Source organism: Melopsittacus undulatus, chromosome 5, assembly GCF_012275295.1.
Source record: "Melopsittacus undulatus isolate bMelUnd1 chromosome 5, bMelUnd1.mat.Z, whole genome shotgun sequence".
Lineage (NCBI taxonomy): Eukaryota > Metazoa > Chordata > Aves > Psittaciformes > Psittaculidae > Melopsittacus > Melopsittacus undulatus.
The window spans coordinates 81,273,720-81,295,361 of NC_047531.1; the positions used below are offsets into that span (position 1 = coordinate 81,273,720).

The 21,642-nt window shown below is 44.0% G+C and overlaps 1 protein-coding gene across 1 annotated transcript; it reads left to right on the top strand.

Moving 5' to 3' along the window:
• The first annotated feature begins 1,104 nt into the window (after positions 1-1,104).
• Positions 1,105-20,152, top strand: CYB5R3 (cytochrome b5 reductase 3). Its single transcript, XM_005148177.4, has 9 exons — positions 1,105-1,165; positions 6,439-6,570; positions 8,844-8,916; positions 11,381-11,487; positions 12,771-12,900; positions 14,561-14,644; positions 14,775-14,860; positions 17,098-17,197; positions 18,087-20,152. The coding sequence occupies exons 1-9, from the start codon at positions 1,145-1,147 to the stop codon at positions 18,257-18,259; spliced, it is 906 nt and encodes a 301-aa protein (XP_005148234.2). The 5' UTR covers positions 1,105-1,144; the 3' UTR covers positions 18,260-20,152.
• The last annotated feature ends 1,490 nt before the right edge of the window (positions 20,153-21,642 follow it).

Consider the following 21,642-nt stretch of genomic DNA (forward strand, 5'->3'; position numbering starts at 1 on the left):
CTCACCCTGTCCCTCAGCATCACGGAAAAGAGTTTGGCACCATCCTCCTGGCACCAACCTTTGAGATATTGATCTGCACTAATGAGATCCCCTCTCAGTCTCTGCTCTTCTCTAGACTAAACAGGCCCAGCTTCCACAATCTCTCTTAAGAGATGCTCCAGATCGCTGATCATCCTTGTGGTCCCTCTTCAGTAGCTCCTTGTCTTGCTTGTACTGAGGAGCCCAGCAGTGGGCACAGTACTCCAGATGTGGCATCACCAGGGTCAAGTAGAGGGGGAGGATCAGCTCCCTCTACCTACTGCCACACTCCTCCCAGTGCCTCCCAGGATGCTATTGTCCCTCCTGGCTGCAAGGGCAATTAATGAATCAGGCTGTTGGTTGTCACCGGACTAGATGGGATGGAGTAGATTTGCACAGGGATTTGGAATCACCATTGCATCCTGGCACCCAGGGCACCTTTCTCCTACAACTTGTGTTGTATGCAGGTGCAGGCTCTGAAGCAGTACAAGCTTGAGTTAAGGCTTGAGAAATTTATTTGATATAATAATGAATTGTGGTGCTGACATATTTACATTACCCTCTTTTTCTACCTCCACAAAATAGCGGGGGCTTTGATTGCTGGTTAGAAAAGTGCTGTAATTTCATTACCCTTGGGTTCCCTATCATTATTTATGCAGTAATAAAGGACAAAAGGGCGTTATGCATGAGGAGTGGTAACACAGTTGGGTCAGGTGGCAGTAATAAACACACCACGGGAAACCGAGGCTACCGGCTTACACGTTCCTTGCCACCCGCAGCGCCGCCCCAGGGGCCGGGTACCGGAGCCCGCGGCTCTCCGCACAGGGACCGGCCGGAGGAGCCGTAGCAGAAACAACGGGGGCAGCGCCTCTCCCACCCGTACCTCCCGCAACCTCCGCAAGAGGAAAAGGGCCCTTCCGCCTGCCCCGCGGCCGAGGGGCCCCTCCGCTACATCCCGAGCCCGCAGCTCCGGCCCCGGTGCCTCAGCGCGGAGCGGCTCCCCCTGGCGGCCGCACGGCGCGGCTCCGGCCAGCAGGGGGCGGTATGGTGGCGGCGCTGAGGGGTGGGGCTTTGCGCGCCGCCGCGGGGCGGGGCGCGGCGCTGTCGCGGGTAGCAGGGGGCAGCGATGGGGGCGCCGCTCAGCACGGTGAGTGAGCCGTGTGCGGGCCGGGCTGGGGTCGGGCTGCGGGACCTGCGGCTGCGGGCGAGGGGTGATGGCTGTGTGGTGCTGCCTCCTGCCCCGCTCCTCCTGCCGAGGTCCGGAGCGAGCTGTGTCCAGGCCCCGAGGCCTGCCTGCGGGGAGAGGCGCGGCCTCACCGCTAGTCCCTCCCGGCATCGCGGCGGGCTGTTGGTGCCGGAGCAGAGCGGGGCCGCTGGGCGGTGTGACAGGTACCCCCGGCCTTTGCTGACCCCGCTGCCGTGCGCCTAGCCGCGATGCTGTGGCCCTAGGGCCTCCTCAAGGCTGGGGTGGGCTGGGCGCCGTGTTTCGATGTGTACACCCTTTGTGTGTGCGAGCTGTGATGGTGTGTGTGTTGTGTACTGTGACGGGTGCGGCTGCTCTCCGTTCGGTTCTGCGAATCATTTTTAGCACTCGTGCTGATAAGCCTAGCTGTTGCTGCTGTAGTGGAGAGCTCTCTAGGGAGCATGTCTGCCGACCGGTGGATTTAAAGTGCTGTTAACTGTAGCACGCATCATAGAATCGACTAGGTTGGAAACGACCTTTAAAGGGCATCATGGCCAACCGTTACCTCAGGACTGCCAAGTGTGCTGTGAAAACATGTCACTAAGGGCCTCATCTACATCATTACCCTCTTCCTGGTGCAGCCTGATACGTCGTGTCTTTCCTCTGATGCATCAGCTCAGACGTTTCTGGCTCTGGGTTTGTGAGAGGAGCAGGGCAGAGCTGGACACAACATGTGCTTAGTTTGGGTACAGTTGGTTACTAGGTTACTTCGAACAGAAGAGGATGAGGCAGATGCTAAAGCTGCAGAAGAAATGCTTGTCCCTTAATCCCCTCATCATTTTCTAAAGCAGATGAGAAGAATGTTTAACTGAAATACTAGAGCCAAATAAACTGCTCTGTGTGCCCCTGCCTTGAGGGGGGGTTAGACTGGATGATCTCCAAAGGTCACTTCCAACCCTAATGACTCTGTGAAAATCACTTAAAAGTAGGGTCTAAATGAAGAAGTGGAGCTGAGGGTACAAGAGTAGTCTTGCCAAAGCAGCATTAGGTTTGTGTGTTTGTAGGGCAGTTGTGTGATGGAGTGTCCTGCCATAAGCTTACCTATTTAACTGTGTCTTGCTCACAAGGCCTTAGTGGAAGGGTCTGGCAACCTCAGTGCTGTGGCTGTTTTCTCAAGGCCTTTTTTGTTACACTGCAAAGGTCTGTTTCCATTAATAAAAATTCCTGCTCTGTTACAGATTTTGTGATCTCTGTTAGCAAAGATTTGTGCAGCTGGAAACTGTGAGTCACCAGATCTTCATTTAGTGATTCCTGGCCTTGTGGTCAGCCAGTCATTCCTGCTGCTGCTCTAGATCTGATGCAGCTTCCATGATTGCTGTGCAGTATCATCATGAATGTCTTGATACACTCTGCAATAAGAGTATATAGATCAGTTTTAACCCCAATAATGTATTTTTTGGCATGGATAACTTTTTGTAATCATTCAGCCTTCAGTTCTTCCCTTTTTTCTGCTCATCAGGTGATACTTTCTGAGTAAGGAACTAAAATAGCCACCTGAATTAACTGGTTTGCTATTTCTTTACCGGCTAGACCCCATTAGGCTTTTGCATTAATTGACCATAAATAACAAATTGCCTTCCACAAGGCTAACACTGTGCTAAAGGTATTTGTCAAAATTAAACTTCATTCTGTACCAGTAGACTCAAATATAAGGCACTGCTTCAAAAAGTGATGGCGATGCTCATGTGGGGGAAGAGTGTGTTAATGTCATTTACTGAACAGCTGTGGTAGCTTTCACTTAACAGCTGATGACCCAAAAATATGTGCAAAGATGGGAAAAGCACTTACCTCTGCACACAGGTGAAGAAGCTGACATAGAGGTAATATTTTGAACCTGCTCATCTCCTGCCTTCCTGATCAGCTGTTACTGGCACACATTAGTGTTAAGAGTTGGGACCAAGCCTAAGCTTTTTAATTCACTGATTGTCAGTTTTACTAGACCACAGCTGTGCTTCTCTGGTCCGTTTTAGATGGCTGCATCTGTAAATGAAGCTAGTTTATTTTAACATTAATGCTTTATTTTTGAAGCATCATTTGCCACAGATTCAGCTTGCTATTTCCAACAGGTCTCATGCATCTGCTGCAGTTCTCATCAGGGAGTTTATCTGTTGCTCTGTCATTTTCTTAACTTCCCCCCTTTTTTGTGATTCAGAAGTTCTTCCTGGAGCTACAGTAATCTGGTGGATCTGTAGAATTAAGGAATAACATTCCTGTAAACTCCAGCTTCTTCATGGACAACCTGTGTGGAGCTCTTGCAGTATATTAAAATAAAAGTGAAAAAGGCAGTGTGTGTGTGCAGGGCATGGTGTGTCTTCAAGCTATACCAAATGTTGATAAGTTTTAAACATGTACAGCAGCATTTTAAGAAGAGAGAGCTTATATAATATCCCTTTTTTAATTTTACATTTGCCACAGTTTAGTAAAGTTAATAATATTGGAGTGTTTATAGCCTCGCAAGAACTGTCATACTCACAGAGATGAGGTTGTAAAATACTGGTCAGGTCACTTGAAAACGAAAGTTAAGGAGGCAGGACAAAGATGTGCACTGTGTGCAGTCTGAGTATTTTGCTCCTCGTATGTCTTCCCATGATTGTGCTTTACCCCTCTCCTCTGTTAAAGCATTGAATAACAAATTACAGAATTAGTGAGGATTTTTATAAGTAGTTGATCAGTTTATTCTCCAGTCCTAAGTTAGGACCACGTTACCTACACGGGTGATTTTGTAGGTTGTTACAGTGCTTATCTAATCTGGCAGAACATGTCCCTGGGAACAGGCACTGGAAACCAAAACAAAGGCACAGGCTTGTAGCTGAGCATGATCATGGCAGGCTTTGCACTTACAGCCTGTGGGTGACCCATTTTCAGCCCTGGAGACCCACCAAGTGGCTGAGGTGTCTGGTATTGGGTGGAAAGGTGACATCTTCCTTCCATCTTGTCCACAAAGCTGTAGTTGCAGTGTTATGGTCTCTTCTGTGCTTTGCTGGGCTGGTGTGGTCACTCAGTCTCTCCCAACAAGGCAACCTGTGCATGGTGTTGGACATGGAGATGGTGGTGTGATGGCATAACCTATTCCCATCTTGTGGGGCTTCAGCCCCCAGGGTGAAGTTCATCCCTGCAGCAGGCTATGCAATCACAGAATCATGGAATGACTTTGGTTGGAAATGAGACCAAAACATTAGGCCTTAGCTGAAATAACTTTACATTTTAGCATGAGCATGACTTAGCACCTAAACGTGAATGCTCGCTCAACAGGGGGCCCCTCTGAGGGTGAGAATCTGCCCTTCTGGTGAAGCATGATAAACAATACATTAGAATTTGGGCCTGTAGATGGCTTGTATCTGGTTCTGTAAATTGCTTCTAAGCAGGAACATCCCTAATCATAAGATATGACGATTTGAGTGAAGAATTAAGCACGAAGCTCCAGGTATTAGCAATTGAAAGCTAAAAGGTGATCAATAGACTGTCAGTGTAGCCCTAACTGAAGTGTGCAGTAGGATAAGAGGACTACAGTTCTATAACTTACCAAATTGTATGTGTGGATGTTTTAGGTAAAATTGTATCAAGATGAGAATGTAAAGTATAAAACCCCCTGAAATTTACTGTGCTTTGGAGACATGTATGGAGGTTTGAACCCCCACGTGCTCCTGGCACCAATAAAGATCTGTGCTGTGAAGCAGTTTCTCTTTGAATTAGAAAGGGCCTTAAGATCATCTGATTCCAACCCCCTGCCATGGGCATGGATGCCGCAGGCTAGACCTTGTTGCCCAAGGCTCTGTCTTGTTGCCTCCAGGCACTGTGATACAAAAGACCCAAGCAGTGGCATGTGTTAAGTGATGTGGTTGAGGAGTCTGTCTGCACATCCATGCACCGAGGAGCACAGAGGCACAACAGTGTGGGAGGAGCCTGGGTGATACCCTGACCCAGCTACTCTCAGGTCCATCACAGGAGAGCAGCCAACTCATGAAGGTTTACCTCCATACAGGTGCACACAAAGAAACACTGGGAGGTTGGGGACCTTCCTAGAGCTGTTTGGGGGAGCCATTGCCTCCTGGGTCAGAGGTGAGACAGGCACCAGTGGGAGGCTGGCTCCCCTTGAAGGCTGGGGTAGCATGGGATTTAGGGGGTGAGTGTTTGGGGGTTGTAGGATGTTTAGGGGAGGAACCAAAGGCAGGGATTGAGGCCTTTGAAGAAGAACAAATGTGAGGAAAATAAAAGGATAAAGGGACAAAAAGGGCTGACCCTGTGTAAGCAGGCCTGCTCTGTAAACTGGCTTGCCTGGCTGTGTCCTGCAACCTGTCAGCATATAATCTGTCCTGTCCTCATTAAACTCCATAGCTGCTTTCCTGGGGAAGGGATACTGCTTTGCATGCATAGATGTTTGTGGGAGTCTAAGTGCCAGTGACTGGAGCCAGACTGTGGGCCAGAGGGCTTGTGTGTCTGTGGTGCATGAGTGTGTGATGGCTAGCAAAGATCAAGCTGGACTAACCAGTAACTGGGTCAGTTGGCCTGGCAGCCAGGTGTGTGTATCTTGAAGGGTGATACCACAGTACACGTGATGGTGTGTGAAGGTGTCTGTGCAAGAGCAACTCATACCCAGATGTGGGCAACTGGGGGGGCTGCAGTCTGGGGGCAGCTGCTCTGAGGACTAAGGCAGCTACTGGTGAATTCCCTATGTACACATGCCTGTGGGATGTCTTTTATCCCTGATCAGTCAGGGAGGGGATCAGGATGACAGCCATTGATGCTGTTTGTGTGAACATGTCTAGGTTGATCAGTGTGGCCAGCCACATGTATATTTGGGCGTATGTTCTGTATGTGTGTCTGTGCCTGCTGGGCATACATACTCAGCCTTGCTAACAGCTGGATCTGGGGACCAACTGTTAGCAAGGACATGGAGCTGTGACAACCTTGCTTCTGTCAAGCTTCCAGGTTTGGCAGGTCTCCTGGTATGCCAAGTACCTCAACGTAGGAGTAATAACACTAGGTATTTATAAAGCAAACTATTAAAGTAGCTGGTATATTTTTAAATACATCCTCTTCCTTCTCATATTAGTACAGAGAAACACGTTTTTTTCTGGGGGTTAGATTGTCATGTCAAACTACTGTATTCTTTCTCACCAAAATAAAAAAGAACTTGTTATGCACATGTGTCTAACACTCTTTCTGTATTGCTGCAGTTGGGATGGGTTGTGACATACCCATTAAAGGTCATCTACGCCATCTTCCAGAGGTTTTTCAGGAATCCCCATCCTGCAATTACTCTGCAGGATCCTGAAGTGAAATACGCATTGAGGCTGATTGATAAGGAGGTAAGTGCATGTACAGTGCTGAGCATGCCCTCTCCATGGATACTGTGAAATGCTTGTAGCTTCTTAAATCCTGTGTGATGTTGCAGCAGGGTGAATACTTGCATTTTAAGTAAATTGTTTATAAATGCTCATTGCCTGATATAACCAAGATTTGCACTTCTGCGAGCAGCTTCTTTCCAAGCAAGATAAAGTGGAGAGTTCTGTTTTAGAAATGATCAGACTTGGAGTTTGTCACATGTCTCATATCATGTGGTACATCAGCAGAAATCCCTACACTCTGTGCTGCTGGGTTCTCTGTAAGGCAGAGGTATGGTGTCAGGCAGAGCAGGCAGTTTTTTCATAGTCAGTAGTGTTCAGCATAGTAGTTGTCAGACCTATGTTGATACTGATTCCTGTTACAGGATTTGTGTATTCTAATGTGTTACGGGAAGAAAGATGTTTAAAAGTTGTAGTTCTGACAATACCTGAGCTGTTTCAGCTTCTTTTTCTCTCTGATAAAAGTAGAAGCCATTCTGTATCTCCCAGGCTCCTCAACTAGGTTTCTAGATGGAAGTCGTGATGCTTTCAGGGGTGAAGTCAACTTGAGGGAAGGAGGCCAAAGCCATAAAGGGCAAAAAGTCCAGATTTCCCTTGGATAAACACCATCAAAAGCATGAGGTAGAAGTCTTGACTTTTCTGGTGTGAAATCACACCTGAAGATACTTGTAGTATTAGCTTCTTAAATCAATGAGCTAGTCAGAAGGTTACCGGAAAAGGAGTGTAACAGAGCTTTGTTTGATGTGTAGGGAGTGTGCTGATAGTTTGGCTTTCATTTGTTCTGTTTGTCAAAGAAAAGGATTACTGTCATTCTGAATCCTGGGTTTTGTGGGAATTGAAAGCTTCCCCGTGGTTTGGGCTGGGTGCCATAACTGAATTTATTTCCCATGTGTACTGCAACAATGCTATTATTATATACTCCCCACTTTTTCATGAGAACTGTAGCACCTGGTTGCAGGTACAGTCTGTCTGACCTGCAGGAGGGGAGGGAAACTCGAGGCCAAAAATCTGGTGCAAACACTCTGATCTTCAAAACTTCTGATTCAAGGCCAGGTTGGACGGGACTTTGAGCAAAGACAGCATCTTAAAATGAAGGATTTATTGGCAAAATCCACCTTTGAAGTAGCCTAGCTGGTGCTGAAATCTTCATACAGAAACAGCAGTGGTCAGTGTGAGAGCAGCAGTGTTAAGTCCACCTTAGCTGTCTAGTGGATTATTCAATGGCAGTTCCTGTTCCTGAATAGATGCAAGTACAGAGAAACTGTTTAGACTGCTACTCAGTTCCCTTCTTTGTTTAGCATTTCCCTTAAAAAAGGGCTACAGTATTTTCTAGGATGTTTATGAAATTTGCTTTAGAAGGGTTATTATTTCCCATAGGGCTTTAAAGAAAGAAATTGGATGAGGAATTAGGCTGTATGTTGTCTCTTTCTCTTTTTTCTGACTTTTTCAATCCCGTGAATGTCACCTGATTTTTAAGAGATAAAACTTACACAAGATAAGAAATAACATTTTATTTACTCATTCCCAAACTTTTATTCAAGTTACAACATTCCTGGTAAAAGAATTGTCATAATTTTGTAATAAAGTACTTATCTAAATAGAGGACTCTTTTAATTAAGTATAAATTCCATTTTTATGGGGCAGGTATTTTTAAGGCTCATAGCAGAGCAGAGGGGACCAGGTTGCTACTTCATAATCATCTTGATAGCCGCTAGTTTTCTGAAATAGTTAATTCATCTGATTTTAATACATCAAAATAAAACTTTTTGGCCTTGAACTCACATGTATTTAAACTTAAATGAGAATTGAAGAACTGACTAATTTCTGTCCAGTGGCCTTCTTGCAGAAGGCAGCGTAAATGTTCATGCTATGTAGAAAGTTATAGTTCAGTCTCAATCTGCATGTGAGTATGTTACTAAGTTTTGCTATTCACATATAAATATACAAAATGTACTTGCATTTGCTTTATTTCTATTTTTATTTCTGTGCTGCTTCTAAAATATCTTGAGATGAAGTTAAGTTTTCAGGGAGTTTGAATGAAGAGTTGACCTCTGCAGGATTGCTACGTTCAGAGCAGTTTGTATTTGTGTTATGCAAACGTTTCAGTTAGGATGCTGCTCTCCCCCAGATATTCAGTCCTGCAGGAAGCCAGAGCAGTGCATTGGTTTTACAAGTGAAATCACAAGAATTAAATCTCAGTGCCATAGCTGACTGTTCTATTCATTTTCCTCTTTCAGGAAGTTAGTCATGACACAAGAAGATTCCGATTTGCTCTCCCTTCCATAGATCATGTTCTGGGCCTTCCTGTAGGTATGTGCTGTTTGTCCTTCCTGAGAATCCACATGTGGTTAATTATATTATGAGAGATTTTGGAGGGATATTTTCCCCTACATTTTGAACTGTTGAATTTTGAATACTGTCCACATAGTTTGAGCTAGTATTTAGAGCTTTGCAAGACTATCCTCATGCTGTGAGTCATCTGCAGGGCCTGAACTTGTGTGTACTTACAGAGAGTGTACATCCATCTTGTTTCTGTGAAGACAGTAGAAACAAACATTGGTCTTTACTTATTTTTCCAGTCTCAACATTCCAGTGTGTGTTATTCCCATGGTGCTTGGCCTCAGCGGTCCCTTTCCATCCCTTGAAGCCATGTTCCCTGCAAATTCTCCTCTAATGCATGTGGTTTACCAGATGATCTAGTCGCTTCTGAATTTGCAGCCAGTCTCATGGAACGTCTTAATCACCATGCAGTAGATGTTTCCTTAGGCCTTGCCATGTGGTATGTTGCCTTCCATAATAGCTTAGTGCTATTGTTTCCTACTGCTTACGTAAAGAACATTTAATTATCACTTCTGTTTAATAGAGACTTCTGCTTTAGCAACCTGTTGCAATGATCTGTGAATCAGGTGTTTCATGGTAGTACTATAGCAGCTTTCCAGCATTACAGTCCATAGTGTTTAGGTTCTCTGTTCTTTAGGATATATTATTTTCTTTATCTTGCTAAGTAGCCATGAGGGCAAAGCTAATTTTCTGCCCTTACCCCCTGATGAACATTGAGGAGTGAGCTGTCTCACCTCTCTTAATTGCTCTTGTCCTGCATGCTAACAGAAAAGAAGGCATCTGGGCTGAATTTGGCCTGCTGCATGCCATGGCTTCCTCCAGTGTTTTAGTAAGGTCAGGGCAAATCAGCCAGTTACTTCAGCACAGCTCGAGAAGGCATGTCCCTGGCCCTGCACAGTCCCAGGAGCAGCACAGTCATGCTCCCTAAGGTCCTCTGCACAGTCTGATCTGTGGGTGACTGAGTGGTTTACTGGGCGAGACTTGGGAAACAAGGAGAACTGAAAGCTGGTGAGGGTGGTGAAAGCAGCTGGGAGCAGCAGGCGTGGCAGCCGTAGGACAGATACTGGTGTGCACTCTACATCTTTAGTCCAGCACCAGCATTTTGTTTCTACTGCCAGCTGGGGCGTTACAGGAAAAGAAGTGACTCACTCTGAGTAAGAGTGGGATTGTGTGTGGCCCCATGGGGAGGCTGCCCGCTGCTGTCCTGTCAGGGTGGGGTAGAGCTATAACAAGTAAGAGCCTAAGGCGTGTTTTCCCTTTGGGAAGAGCACCTTTTTGGTATTTGCACCAGTTGTTGTGAGACATGCCACAGCAGTGGTACTGTCTGCCCGGGTTCACTGTCTGCAGTGGTCACCATGGGGCTCTTCCTGGAGGAGGGAGTGGTGCGGCTGCTCCTAGGCTGGAATAGGAATGGGAGGCTGCTGCTGCAGCTGCCTTCAGGTTTTCCCTAGCAGGAAACATGAGTGGTACCAGATGTGTGTAGGTTTTGCTGAGAGGGTTATTTGAATCACCTTTACATGATGTCTTCAAGTGAGCTATGGTTGCTCATTTCCCAAGTCACCCGGTAGCACGTCTTCATTCACTCACTGCTTTGCCTTACTGGTCCTCTGGCTTGGCAAACTGGTAAAATCCCCAGTTTGTGTTTCCATAGCAGGCAGACGAACTGCACCATCTTTGGAGAGCTGCATTCTATCTTAAGAGGTAGTTTGTTGACATGGTAGTGACAAAATAACAAAGACCAAATCCTCCCCTAAATATTCTCCACTTAGGTCTCTTCAGGATGTTGGAATTTTATAGGAAACTCTTTCAAAAGAGTTGATTCTAGGTGGTTTTTTTTCATCAGAAACGTGGACATTGAGAAATGAAACCGTTTGTATAGATTTCAGTGAATGTGTGACAGATTGAAATGTGATCACTGCACTCAGATGTTAAGCTGGAGAAATAGCAGAGTTAGAAAAATGCTTTATATCTAGGCAGCCTGAGCAATGGTGGCTAGAAGACCTCCTCATAGACATGAGCCATCTGTGGTCAAAGTACAGTTATAAACTCAGTTGTAACAGAACTTTTAACAGTTATAACTAACACATTAATAAAGAAGTGTGAACAGCACTTGACAGTTTTCCCCTCTGGAGTCCACATCTTTGCAAGATCTCACATACAGTTAGAGCTTTGGGAACTGTAAAAACCATTAGAACAGATATGATTGACACATAAAATTAGCAGCAGTGTTGTCTGCCCTTACAAATAGAATCTGTGCATGGTTGAATGTGCAAGGTGCTACATTCCAGAAGCATGAGAGAGGAAAAAGTGGCTCCCCAAAACAAGGTTGTTGGGACAACTTTGACATGGAGTTTGCAGTCTGTACCAAGTCAGTACATCCACCAAAAGGAAAATCTTTTGAAAGCAAACTGCTTTCTCTCTTCCCTCCACACAGGACAGCATATCCACTTGTCTGCACGGATTGATGGAGCTCTGGTTGTGAGACCTTACACTCCAGTTTCCAGTGATGATGACAAGGGCTTTGTGGATCTTGTTGTCAAGGTGAGAATGTCACACTCTTTTACCAGGCTGGGCAGCCTCTGACCCCACCTTTACACTTGCAGTGCTATGTGAAGTCTGGTGTGCTGGCTTCTGTTCAGGTGTGTGCCACTGCAGACTTCCACTGTTTTAATATGTGATCTGGAGTTACCTACAATCCATATGGCATTTTGCAAGCACTTCTGCAGTGAGTGTGTCTCGTGAGATGCTGCTTAATTTTCTGTATTTGCATATTGCAGTTTTCCAGAATCTGTGTAGACCTGCAGATGTGTACACACATTTTTAATTCTTCTGAAACAGGGAATTAACCTGGCCTAAACTGCCAGTTTCTTCTGAAGTGAGTGTAACATGGTCATTATGATCATTAAGAGTGATGATCATTATTGTTACTGATCCAGACAGTGAATGACTGATGTAATTGACAAGAATGTGGGTTTGAGTCTTGTGATAATGTACTTGGGTTTTGCCTCTAGGTAGCTGGACTAAGCAGATATATTTAAAGCTGACTTAAGTTTAAAACCTGAATATCTGCATTGGATTTTCTTAGTACTTTACTCAAGATTTTTTTCTTCCTTACAACTAATAACAATTTATTCAGTTATTGTGAAACTGGACATGAATTTGTCTTTTACTGCCTACTTATCTTCGTGAGCATGGTGTTGAAGACATGACAAGGGAAAAATGTAAATCTCTAACCTAAAGAGAAACATTTCACAAGACTCCTTCCCAGTGTGGCTCCCCATGCATGCAAATGATGCTGTTCTTATGAAAATGTAGCTAGTTTCAGCTTGAGCCCTTTCACATCCATGGGATTTAAACCAGAAAACCCCAGCAGGGTTCCAGCAATGTAACTACAATCACTGATACCTGTTGGTGAATGGTTGAATATTCAGTTAGTTGGTATACACTTTTTTTGTTACTCTAACTTTGAGATGCAAACAGTTGGCATCCCAAGAACAATGTTTGGGTACATCCCTTTGCAACTGAGCTGTCAGGGATCTTTCTCAGAAGTTAGTTTGATTGTTTAGAGATATGTTCTATGTTACAGAAATACAATGGAGAAATTGCCAGTCTGTGTCCAATCTGATATAAACTGGGGCAAGAGAGGCATTTTAATCCTTTTTGGAAAACTCGGTGCTTCTCTTTTATTGTCAGGCAATTCTGCATTGAAAGTATTTATGTAATAATTGTGTTCTTTGCATGAGGAATATGGGTACTTAAATACTTGAAGGGAAATGCTCATCTTTGAGCTTTGGGATGAATTGCTTCGTTGTTATTTTTAACAGATCTACTTTAGGGGTATCCATCCGAAGTTTCCTGATGGAGGGAAGATGTCTCAATACTTAGACAGCCTGAAAATAGGGGATACTATTGACTTCAGAGGACCAAGTGGCCTACTTGTCTATAAAGGAAAAGGTAAGGCTGACTTGGAAGATATAATTAATCCAGAGTAAACCATACAGAAAAAGAACCATTATAAAGCAATAGTAATACTGATCACATTTTTTTCCAGCTGGGTTCAAGTCTATATAGCATCATAGAATGGTTTGAGTTGACAGGAACCTTTGAGGATCATCTAGTCTAGTCCTTCTGCAATGAGCAGGGACATCTTCAACTAAATCGGATTTCTCAGAGCTCTGTCTGACCTGACTGTTTCCAGGGCTGAGGCATCTACCACCTCTCTGGGCAACCTGTGCCAGTGTTTCATCATACTCACTGTAACAAAAATGTCTTCCTTAGATCTAGTCCAAATTTATACTCTTTTAGTTTAAAACCATTACCCCTTGTCATGTCGCAACAGGTCCTGCTAAAAAGCCTGTCTCTGTCTTTCTTATATGCCCCTTTAACTGCTGAAATACAGCAATAAGATCTCCCTGGAGCCTTCTCTTATCCAACCCCAAATTTTTCAGCCTTTCCTCACAGGAGAGGTCTTCCATTCCTCATCATTTTTATGGCCCTGCTCTGGACTCACTGGAACAGGTCTATGTCTTTCCTGTGCTGAGATCTCCAGAGCTGGTTGCAGTACTCCAGGTGGGGTCTCATGAGAGCAGAGGAACAGAATCTCTGTTGGCTGCATTTTAATTACAGATGGTGCATGAACTGAATATTAGCTGTCACCTCTATTTATTATTTGGGCTGGTACTCTCAGTATACTTGCCCTCTCCCGCTAGACATGGGTATTCTTTGCTGTTGTTAGCATCTCTGCATAAAAGAAATTGCTAATACCTTAGTTAAGTCAATAGCCATCTTGAGGGGGGTTGTTGTATGACTATGGAAGTGCTTGTTAATCGTACTGTTCTCGAAAGGAATACTCTGCTTGCTTATATGGACATAGTTTATACGCTGATAAAAACACTTTATATTTTTGCTCTCTGATGCTAATATCTCAAATGAAAATTAACTTTATCAGTAGGAAGTACTTTTATGTCAATATAAAATATCTCACTTCAGCATAGTGCAGCCACAAATGTGTCACAAAAACCTTCTGGCAGCTTTGTGAGCAGCAGAACTCAGACAAGTTTGCATGTTGTGTTCATATTATCCTGGATGAAGAGAGGTGTGAATACAACAAATACAGTATTTTGGGCAATTTCAAACTGTCATATTTGGCTGAAACTGGCACATAAGCTCAAAAAGAGGATATAAATATACAAAAAATACACCCTGCATATTTTGATTTTCCCTTAAAATAATCTGCATGGGGCAGATAAACTCTCTGAGCAGACTGATTCCTTTGTGTAGAGCTGTTTTCAGAATCTGGGCTTCTGAGTATCACTGGTGGTTTGGGACATGAACAAATGGAAATTACAATAGTGATGACTTGATGCTATAGGTGGGAATAAGTAATAACCCATGTCAGTGTCTGATGTTATCATCGTGTCTTGCAGGCACTGATTATCTTTCAGGATTTGTTTTAATTTGTGACATCTTCGCCTTTGTCTGTTTCCTGCTCCTGCTTTAGGGAGGGAAAACGGGGTGACGGGGCTGAAACAGAGTCAATTAGCTGAACATTCTGGGAAGGGGTCACAGGCACTGTGTCCTGCTTGTTTTAATGTTTTCCATCTTCTCTCTCCAGGCACGTTTGCTATTCGGCCTGAAAAGAAAGCTGAACCAGTTACTAAGACAGTGAAATATGTGGGGATGATTGCAGGTGGGACTGGTACGTAAGATTCATCCATGGTTTCTGGCAGCTGGTAGATGTATTTGTACCTGTTTTCTCTCACATGCTCACTTGCTTGCTCTTTTGCTCCTTTGCACTCTCACATCATTGGCCTGCCTTTCTCTTTCAGGGATAACACCTATGCTGCAGATCATTCGAGCAATCGCGAAAGACAAAGATGACCCTACCATTTGTCAGCTGCTGTTTGCTAACCAGGTAATTCTGTCCTTTGTTCTGCTTATAAAGTTTTAATTAAGTAGCGGAACTCCACCCAGCAAATGAAATTCTTGCTGGGAAAGTCTGGTGCAGGAATACAAACCCTGAGGGGAGAAGGGAACTGAAATGTTGGAAACTTCCCATATAAAAGGACTGTAGTGAATTGTGGGTTTAGTGTTACTAAGAAATGTCACTTTCCTCCCAGCTAATGCTCCCTTTCCTGTGTCTCATTGTTTCTGTTGCCAATTCAGTTTATAAATGTCTCAAAACTCTGCATTCCTTTGTGCAAGTTGTTAATATTTTGGGCAGACTTTCAGGGCTGTCTTTGTGAGTGGAAACATGAAAGAGGTGGACATGTGTCTCCTTCAGCAATCATAACTCCCCAGCTTTGCAGCAGGCTTTGTATGTGGAATCTTTCTGTTTGAGAACACCTTAGGTGAAGCTGAAGTGAACAGTTGGCTCCCTCAGCTATGGGTGCTGTGATTCTGCACGGCTGTTGCCTTTAATTTCCATTCCTTTTGTCAGTTCTTCATGTGTTTCTGTTGCTCTTTGAGGTTTATCATACTGCTGCACTTCAGTGACCAGGCAACCCAAATGGTGGTGTGCTGCTGAACTGCAACACCTCTTCTTTCCCTGATATTTTTTCTCATGTTAATCCCTTGGTTTTAAATTTCTCCATCATAATGAATATTTGATTTTGGAGTATGAGCCATTTTTTGTGGTGAACCTGACTGCCTGCCTGTGGTTTATTATTTTCTTTAGGTTCTCCTCTGTCATTCCTTATTTCCTTTGTACCACATCTGAACTATAAACCCAAGATTTTTCTACCCAGAAGCTATGATGCAAGTGCAAACAAGAGCCCTGTTCTAACGTTTCACTACAGTAAAGCAGCTCCTTAAGCGTCCTGCCGGTGCCCTCTGGTGCTGGCTGGTGTTGCTGCAGCAGCTGGTTTCTGCTGAGCCCTAGGAGTTAGCATAAAGTGCAGTCAGTGTCAGGGCAGGAAGACCAGGATTTGCCATGAGTAATTCAGAATGAGTAATACAGGGCTAGAGCTGCTTCAGTGACATAGAAAACCTGTTGTTTCTTGCAGGGAGGACTTGGGGAATAGTTGCCTGCGTATTAGCAACAGCTTGTGTAAACATCGGTCCTTGGCTTTAAAGAGTCCTTGTACCCAGTAACTACACAAGTATAAAGCAGCCTCATGACAAATGGTCAGTCAGGAAAGCCTACAGACTAGATGGTTTTAATGTTTTTAATAGTTTAAGATATGGCTGGGTTTGGGTGTTTTTTTAAGGTTATCAAAACACAATTTATTTTAGCCCTCCTGAAAGAGCTGTGTTTGGTTACAGATGGCAGTGTACATGGGCTCATACAGTGCTTCTGACCAGCATGCTCTGAATTGGTCAGACCCAGTAGTAGCTTTTCTGGAACATGTGCAACAGCAGAACCAGAAATAGGCACCTTCTCAGCAATAGTGGCTGGCACATTCCTCCTTACTCCCACAGTTACAGACGTGGTGATGTCCTCAATGCCAAATTACTAAGGCTGCAGAGGATAGTGCCACTTTTAGTCTCTACTGTTTTCCCTCCTTCACAAACTGCAGCTGCTCTTAAGGGAATAAGGCTTTCTTTTGTTCTTCAGTGATGTTGCATCATGGAGGAACAGAACTTGGTGCCCTGGGTAGCCTTTATTGTTCCAATCAGAGCTCTATTGAGCTCTATTGACCCTTCTGGTCATTTTTTATGTGTCCTGTTTAAAAACCAAGCAACCACCAAATGGCAGTGCTGATGAACCTTGAAGTGGCAGAGGTGAAGAACCTGGCAGTTTCCTGACTGAATGGCACAGCACGGAGGGCTAGGGAGATACTTGTGAACAGTCATGGTTAGTTTTGTGATTAAAGTTGCTTTTGTAATAGGAGTGCTAAGAGAGGGCTTTACTCTTCTCATGCTACCACTAATTCCCTGAACAAGGCTCTGTGTTCTGTTAGAGGTTTTCTTTTGTTTTATTTTTTAGGGGGAGTGCATTGCGTGATCAGGATTTGGGAATGTTATGAACCTTTTTATTAGCTCTGCCACAGGATAGTCATGGAAATAACTTGTGTTTGGTCTCTTCAGCCTGCAAAATAGAGCTGAATAATGTGTTCCATCTCACAGGACTGTAGAAAAGCTAATGCTCTGTGGTCATCTGAGGATTGCACTTAAATGCAGAGCATAATCATTGTTTTCCTTATCCTGCAGACTGAGAAGGATATCCTGTTACGTTCTGAGCTAGAGGAGATCCAGGTTCAGAATCCTGGTCGTTTTAAGTGTTGGTACACACTGGACAGAGCACCTGAAAGTAAGAGCTAAAATTCTACTTCCACTGAAGCTTAAGTTATAAGTATTAATGCATGTGTTTGCCAGGAGACATCCTGTATTGTGTGCATATTTCTCAGCTCCTTTCTTGCTTAATGTATCATGTCTGAATGCATCCAGTAGCATCATTCTTCACACAGTGATGCACAGAAACTCTCAGGTGTAATCAGGCAGCCTTTCCAAAGCTATAAGGCTCACCTCAGGTAATGGTAGTGTAGTGTTCCTCCCATGACTACACCTGAGTGTTTACCAGTATTTACTCTGGAAGGTGACCTTCCTTTCTCCTTCCCCACAGACATAAATCCAACATGTTATTTTACTGTCTCATGTTTAGAGCATGCATTAAGACAGAGATGTGGCCAAGTGCAGTCTCCTGCCTTCTGTTATTGTACAATAGGTTGGCAGCTTTTTGTAGCCAGGGCTGGGGATGCGAGGCGTAAACTTTAATCCTAGTATTAACTGATGGCACCATGAATATTCCAACTGGGAACAACTTCATCAGCTAGATTTCCCCTAGTGGACTAGTAAACAGTGGGGTGGAGAGGGTGGATGTTACTTCATAGTGCTGGAGCTAAAAAGATTCACATTCTGCTCACAGCTCTGCTTGAGATTTCCCTAGGGCTTTTAGCAGGTTTTATTAGAAGCTAGCTCTCGTTTTCTCCATACATCAGTTTTGTGTCTTAAAAGCGGAGGTGGCAGATTTTCTCTGTAGCATAACTTGAGGACACTTGTGCCAGTGGAGTGTATAAATGCTACAGTCCAGAATGGTACTAAAAAAGCCCCAAGCCCACACGCTTCATCCTAAAGTGGCATATCTGTAATTTCCTCCTCTTTCCCTCATTCCCCTTCCCCTTCTTTAATTTTCTTTACAGGTTGGGAGTACAGCCAAGGATTTGTGAACCAAGACATGATCAGAGAACACCTGCCCCCACCTCAGAGTGATGTTCTGATCCTCATGTGTGGACCTCCTCCAATGATCCAGTATGCTTGCATTCCCAACCTGGACAAACTGGGCTACACTAAGGACATGAGGTTCTCCTTCTAAAGAAGGCTGATCATTCACTGGTCTTGTGTAGAAGGGAAGAAAACACATTTAATGGGGAACAGGGCAGAGTTACAGAGATTGCTGATGCACAGTGCTGGGAAGCTACATTTACATTAAAAATGCTTCATTTTTTCTGAATCTCTGGCAACTAAGACACTTAAGCTCAACTCTACCAAACCTACTGGGTGTTGCACAGAAACAGTTGTATTGTGGAAAGGTAGTTGGTGCCCAGTGCTGGGCTTGCCTGGTGAACTCCATCCCAAGGGGGGACAGCAGAGCTGCTTAGGGCAGCAAACACTCATTTACTCTTATTTCTTAAAAAATGGCAGTAATACCCTCCTTCCTAACACTGTGCACACCCAGTATCTTATTTGGGATGGAGTATGAGTATATATAGAATGTACTGGATTATTTTCTTTGCTTAAGCCAAATTTTAATCCTTACAGAGATTTCACAGTATGAGGGCCAGAAGTGTTTGCCTTGATGCGTAATCTTTGCAGCATCAGGAGCCTAAGAATAGGTGTTCAGTTGAAGGATAATTAACCATTTATTGCAGTTGCTCAAACTGCCTGGTTAATCAAAACAGAGAGGTAAGCAGTGATACAGAACTTGTTTCCTTTGTATTTTGGAATAGCCTCTCGAAACTGTAGACACTTTTCCAGCCGGTCACAGTTCTCATCCCTGGGCAATGAAAGAAACTAGAGAAGGCAGATGGCTTCCTGTAGCGTTCCACAGATAGCTGGAATCTTTTGCTTGTATGTGTGTGGGATACTGGAAAAAAGATAGTAATGTTTGTGTGGATGATGCCATAGGAGTACAAAGTAGTTCTGCGCAGTGAAAAAAATGCTGGGTGAGAACTGGATCTGGTTCTAGTTTCTTGTTTCCCAGAGATGGATGTGGAAGGATGGGAGCTCAGGTTTCACTGCCAGCTAGGGCAGCCTCAGATGCGGTATGCATACAGCTGGGGGACTCACCTGCGTGGTTTGCTCAGGCAAAGCTCCAAAGGGTTTTGCTTGGTAAGGATGCATGGGAACAGCCTTAAGTCACCAAACTGACAGCAAAGTCAAATGTCTCACTGACCTAAACCTGTTTCTTACATGCTGTTTACTCTAGCTCTGATTTTTTTAGTTTTTATTTTAATATACTTCTTTTACAGCAGCTTTTCCCCTAGCCTTTAGGAAACTCAAGGCATCTTGTGTGTGGAACCTTCCGCTTCTAAGTAATGGAGATGCTGCTGAGATTAGAGCTGTCTGCAAGGAAGGAACCTATGAAACTAAAAACCATATTCTCGTGATGAAATCAGAGTGATTGAAAGGATGTTTAGTCAGATATGAAGTCATGTGGGTGCTAGTTAGCTGCAAGTGTTGGTGTGTAATACCATTTTGTTAAAGATTCGGGTAGGTATTTGAGGTTCTAGCTTGCCAGGTTTTCTTTTGTGCCTGTACAACAGATGGGTACTGTGCAGTTAAAAGGTTCATTTTAAGCATGAATTAGGAAGAGAAAAAGATACTACAGTTAATTGAAGGAACCTCAAATGGATAATATTGTTATTAGTTTTATGAATTAGACACTTGCCTCTGAAGTCTTGAATTTTTGATGTGTACATCTGAAACTTGTTCTTCAGTAAATATTGTGTTCCAAAGTTCATACTCAAGTTTCAGTCCCTTCTTGGGAGGCAAAAAGCAGAAATACAAGAGAAATTATCGAGCTGCTGATTTACATCATTGTGGGATACACACAGATTTTTCTCATCAGTGTATTCAGTGAAGTTTTCTTGTGAAAAGAACTGTAACTGATCACACATCAACTGTTTTGTATTACTTACTCTGCTTATTCAACTACTGCCTTTTCTTTCACATCTGTGTAAGAAATAAAGTCTCTTGCAGGTAGTCACCTGTGTGTTACTGAGCACATCGTCTTTAACCCTGTAAGAGACCAACTATAATTGTAAAACACTAGAAAGGGAAGGTTCAAAAAAAGGAAACAGCCCATTTGATTTGTTTACTCAAGTGCTTCTCTCTTTCTCTGTTTGAGTGTGATGGAAGCAGCTGTATTTGGATGGCAAGTCAAGGAGTAAGTTGTCTTCATTTTTCTCCCTATTGCTCCAATCTTCTCTTTTTGCCTTTGTTTTGTACATCTTCCTTGTGACCGTGAGGCTCTTTTAATAAATAAAAAGAGGGATTTTGTATAATCTACTGAAACAAAACTGTGTCACAGTCCCTTTTGCTTATGGTCCTGCACTAGAGCATCTAAATAAGTCAGTGGTAAAAGTTGGGCTTGCACACTTAGTTATTTTCTTTGAGCCAGTTCCTCTCTCTTAAAAGATGAGTGTTCCTTCAGTTTTCTGACAGGACATGCTGAGTATCACTAAGGTGCATGTTACAAAGCAGCTGGGGCAACACAAACCTTCCATATGAAAGGCATTTTGTGGAAAGCTTCCTGAGAGAAACAGGATGAGAAGGGCTGCTGCTGCTTTGGCTTCACAGGAGGTGGGTCCCCTTCACTTAACAGCTTATGGGGCTTACTTCAGCTTCCTGAGTTAAGCATAGAAACTAGTCCTTGCAGCAGCAGAAGGGAAATGTCTGAGCAGCAGCGAATGGAGGTTTTACCCTCCCAGGGTGTGGGAGATGGAAGAGACAGCAGAAGTGCACTGGTGACGGAACATCCAAGGCAGAAGGCTGGGAGAAGGGTCTCTGTGTGGCTGAGGGCTAGGGTGGCTATAGATGAAGGCCATAGATGGAGTAATAAAACCCTGGCACCAGGGGCCCAGATCTTCTCTGCCTGAGTCAGAAACTCCTGGTGGACCCAGGTGGGGTGGATATCTGCATCCTGTGATAAGCTAATCATGCTTCTTAAGGTTTCTTTAAAAAGGATGGGGTGAGGTGTTCTACTGGTTTTTTCTTACTATGAAGACCTACCTGGCTAAGCTCACCAGCCAAAAGCAGCAGTGCTGCAAGTCTCCTGGTAGCCTTTCTTCACTTGAGCTATGCTTCCATGAGCTCTTGAGCTCAACTACAGTCTAAACTATATAAACTATACATTATACTAAACTATACATTAGCAAATGATGCCTAAAGGAAAAACAACAACATGATCCAACCCCTTCACTTTGGTTTTACTAACCAACCTTATTATTATACAAATTATGATGGGATTAAACTGCCTGAGGGCAGCACCTTGCCTGGTAAATCGGTGTGTGTGGTTACAGAAGCACATGGTATGGCTGTGACTCACCTGAGCTGAGAGTCCAGCTTGGCTGAATAAGTGAACATTGTTAAGTTTATGTTGTTAAATACTTGGTTGTGGATCATCGTCACCATTACCAGCCATGATACAGAGCCTGGGCTGGTTTCCACATTGCTGAGGGCCTGGAGCCTGAGCCA

What these genes read in the sequence shown, in the direction of transcription:
- CYB5R3 (XM_005148177.4), top strand. Translation starts at nt 1,145, where the DNA reads ATGGGGGCGCCGCTCAGCACG. An exon ending in ACTTGTCTATAAAGGAAAAG is followed by an intron (nt 12,901 to 14,560) that starts GTAAGGCTGACT and finishes TTCTCTCTCCAG; the next exon opens with GCACGTTTGCTATTCGGCCT. An exon ending in GATGATTGCAGGTGGGACTG is followed by an intron (nt 14,645 to 14,774) that starts GTACGTAAGATT and finishes TTTCTCTTTCAG; the next exon opens with GGATAACACCTATGCTGCAG.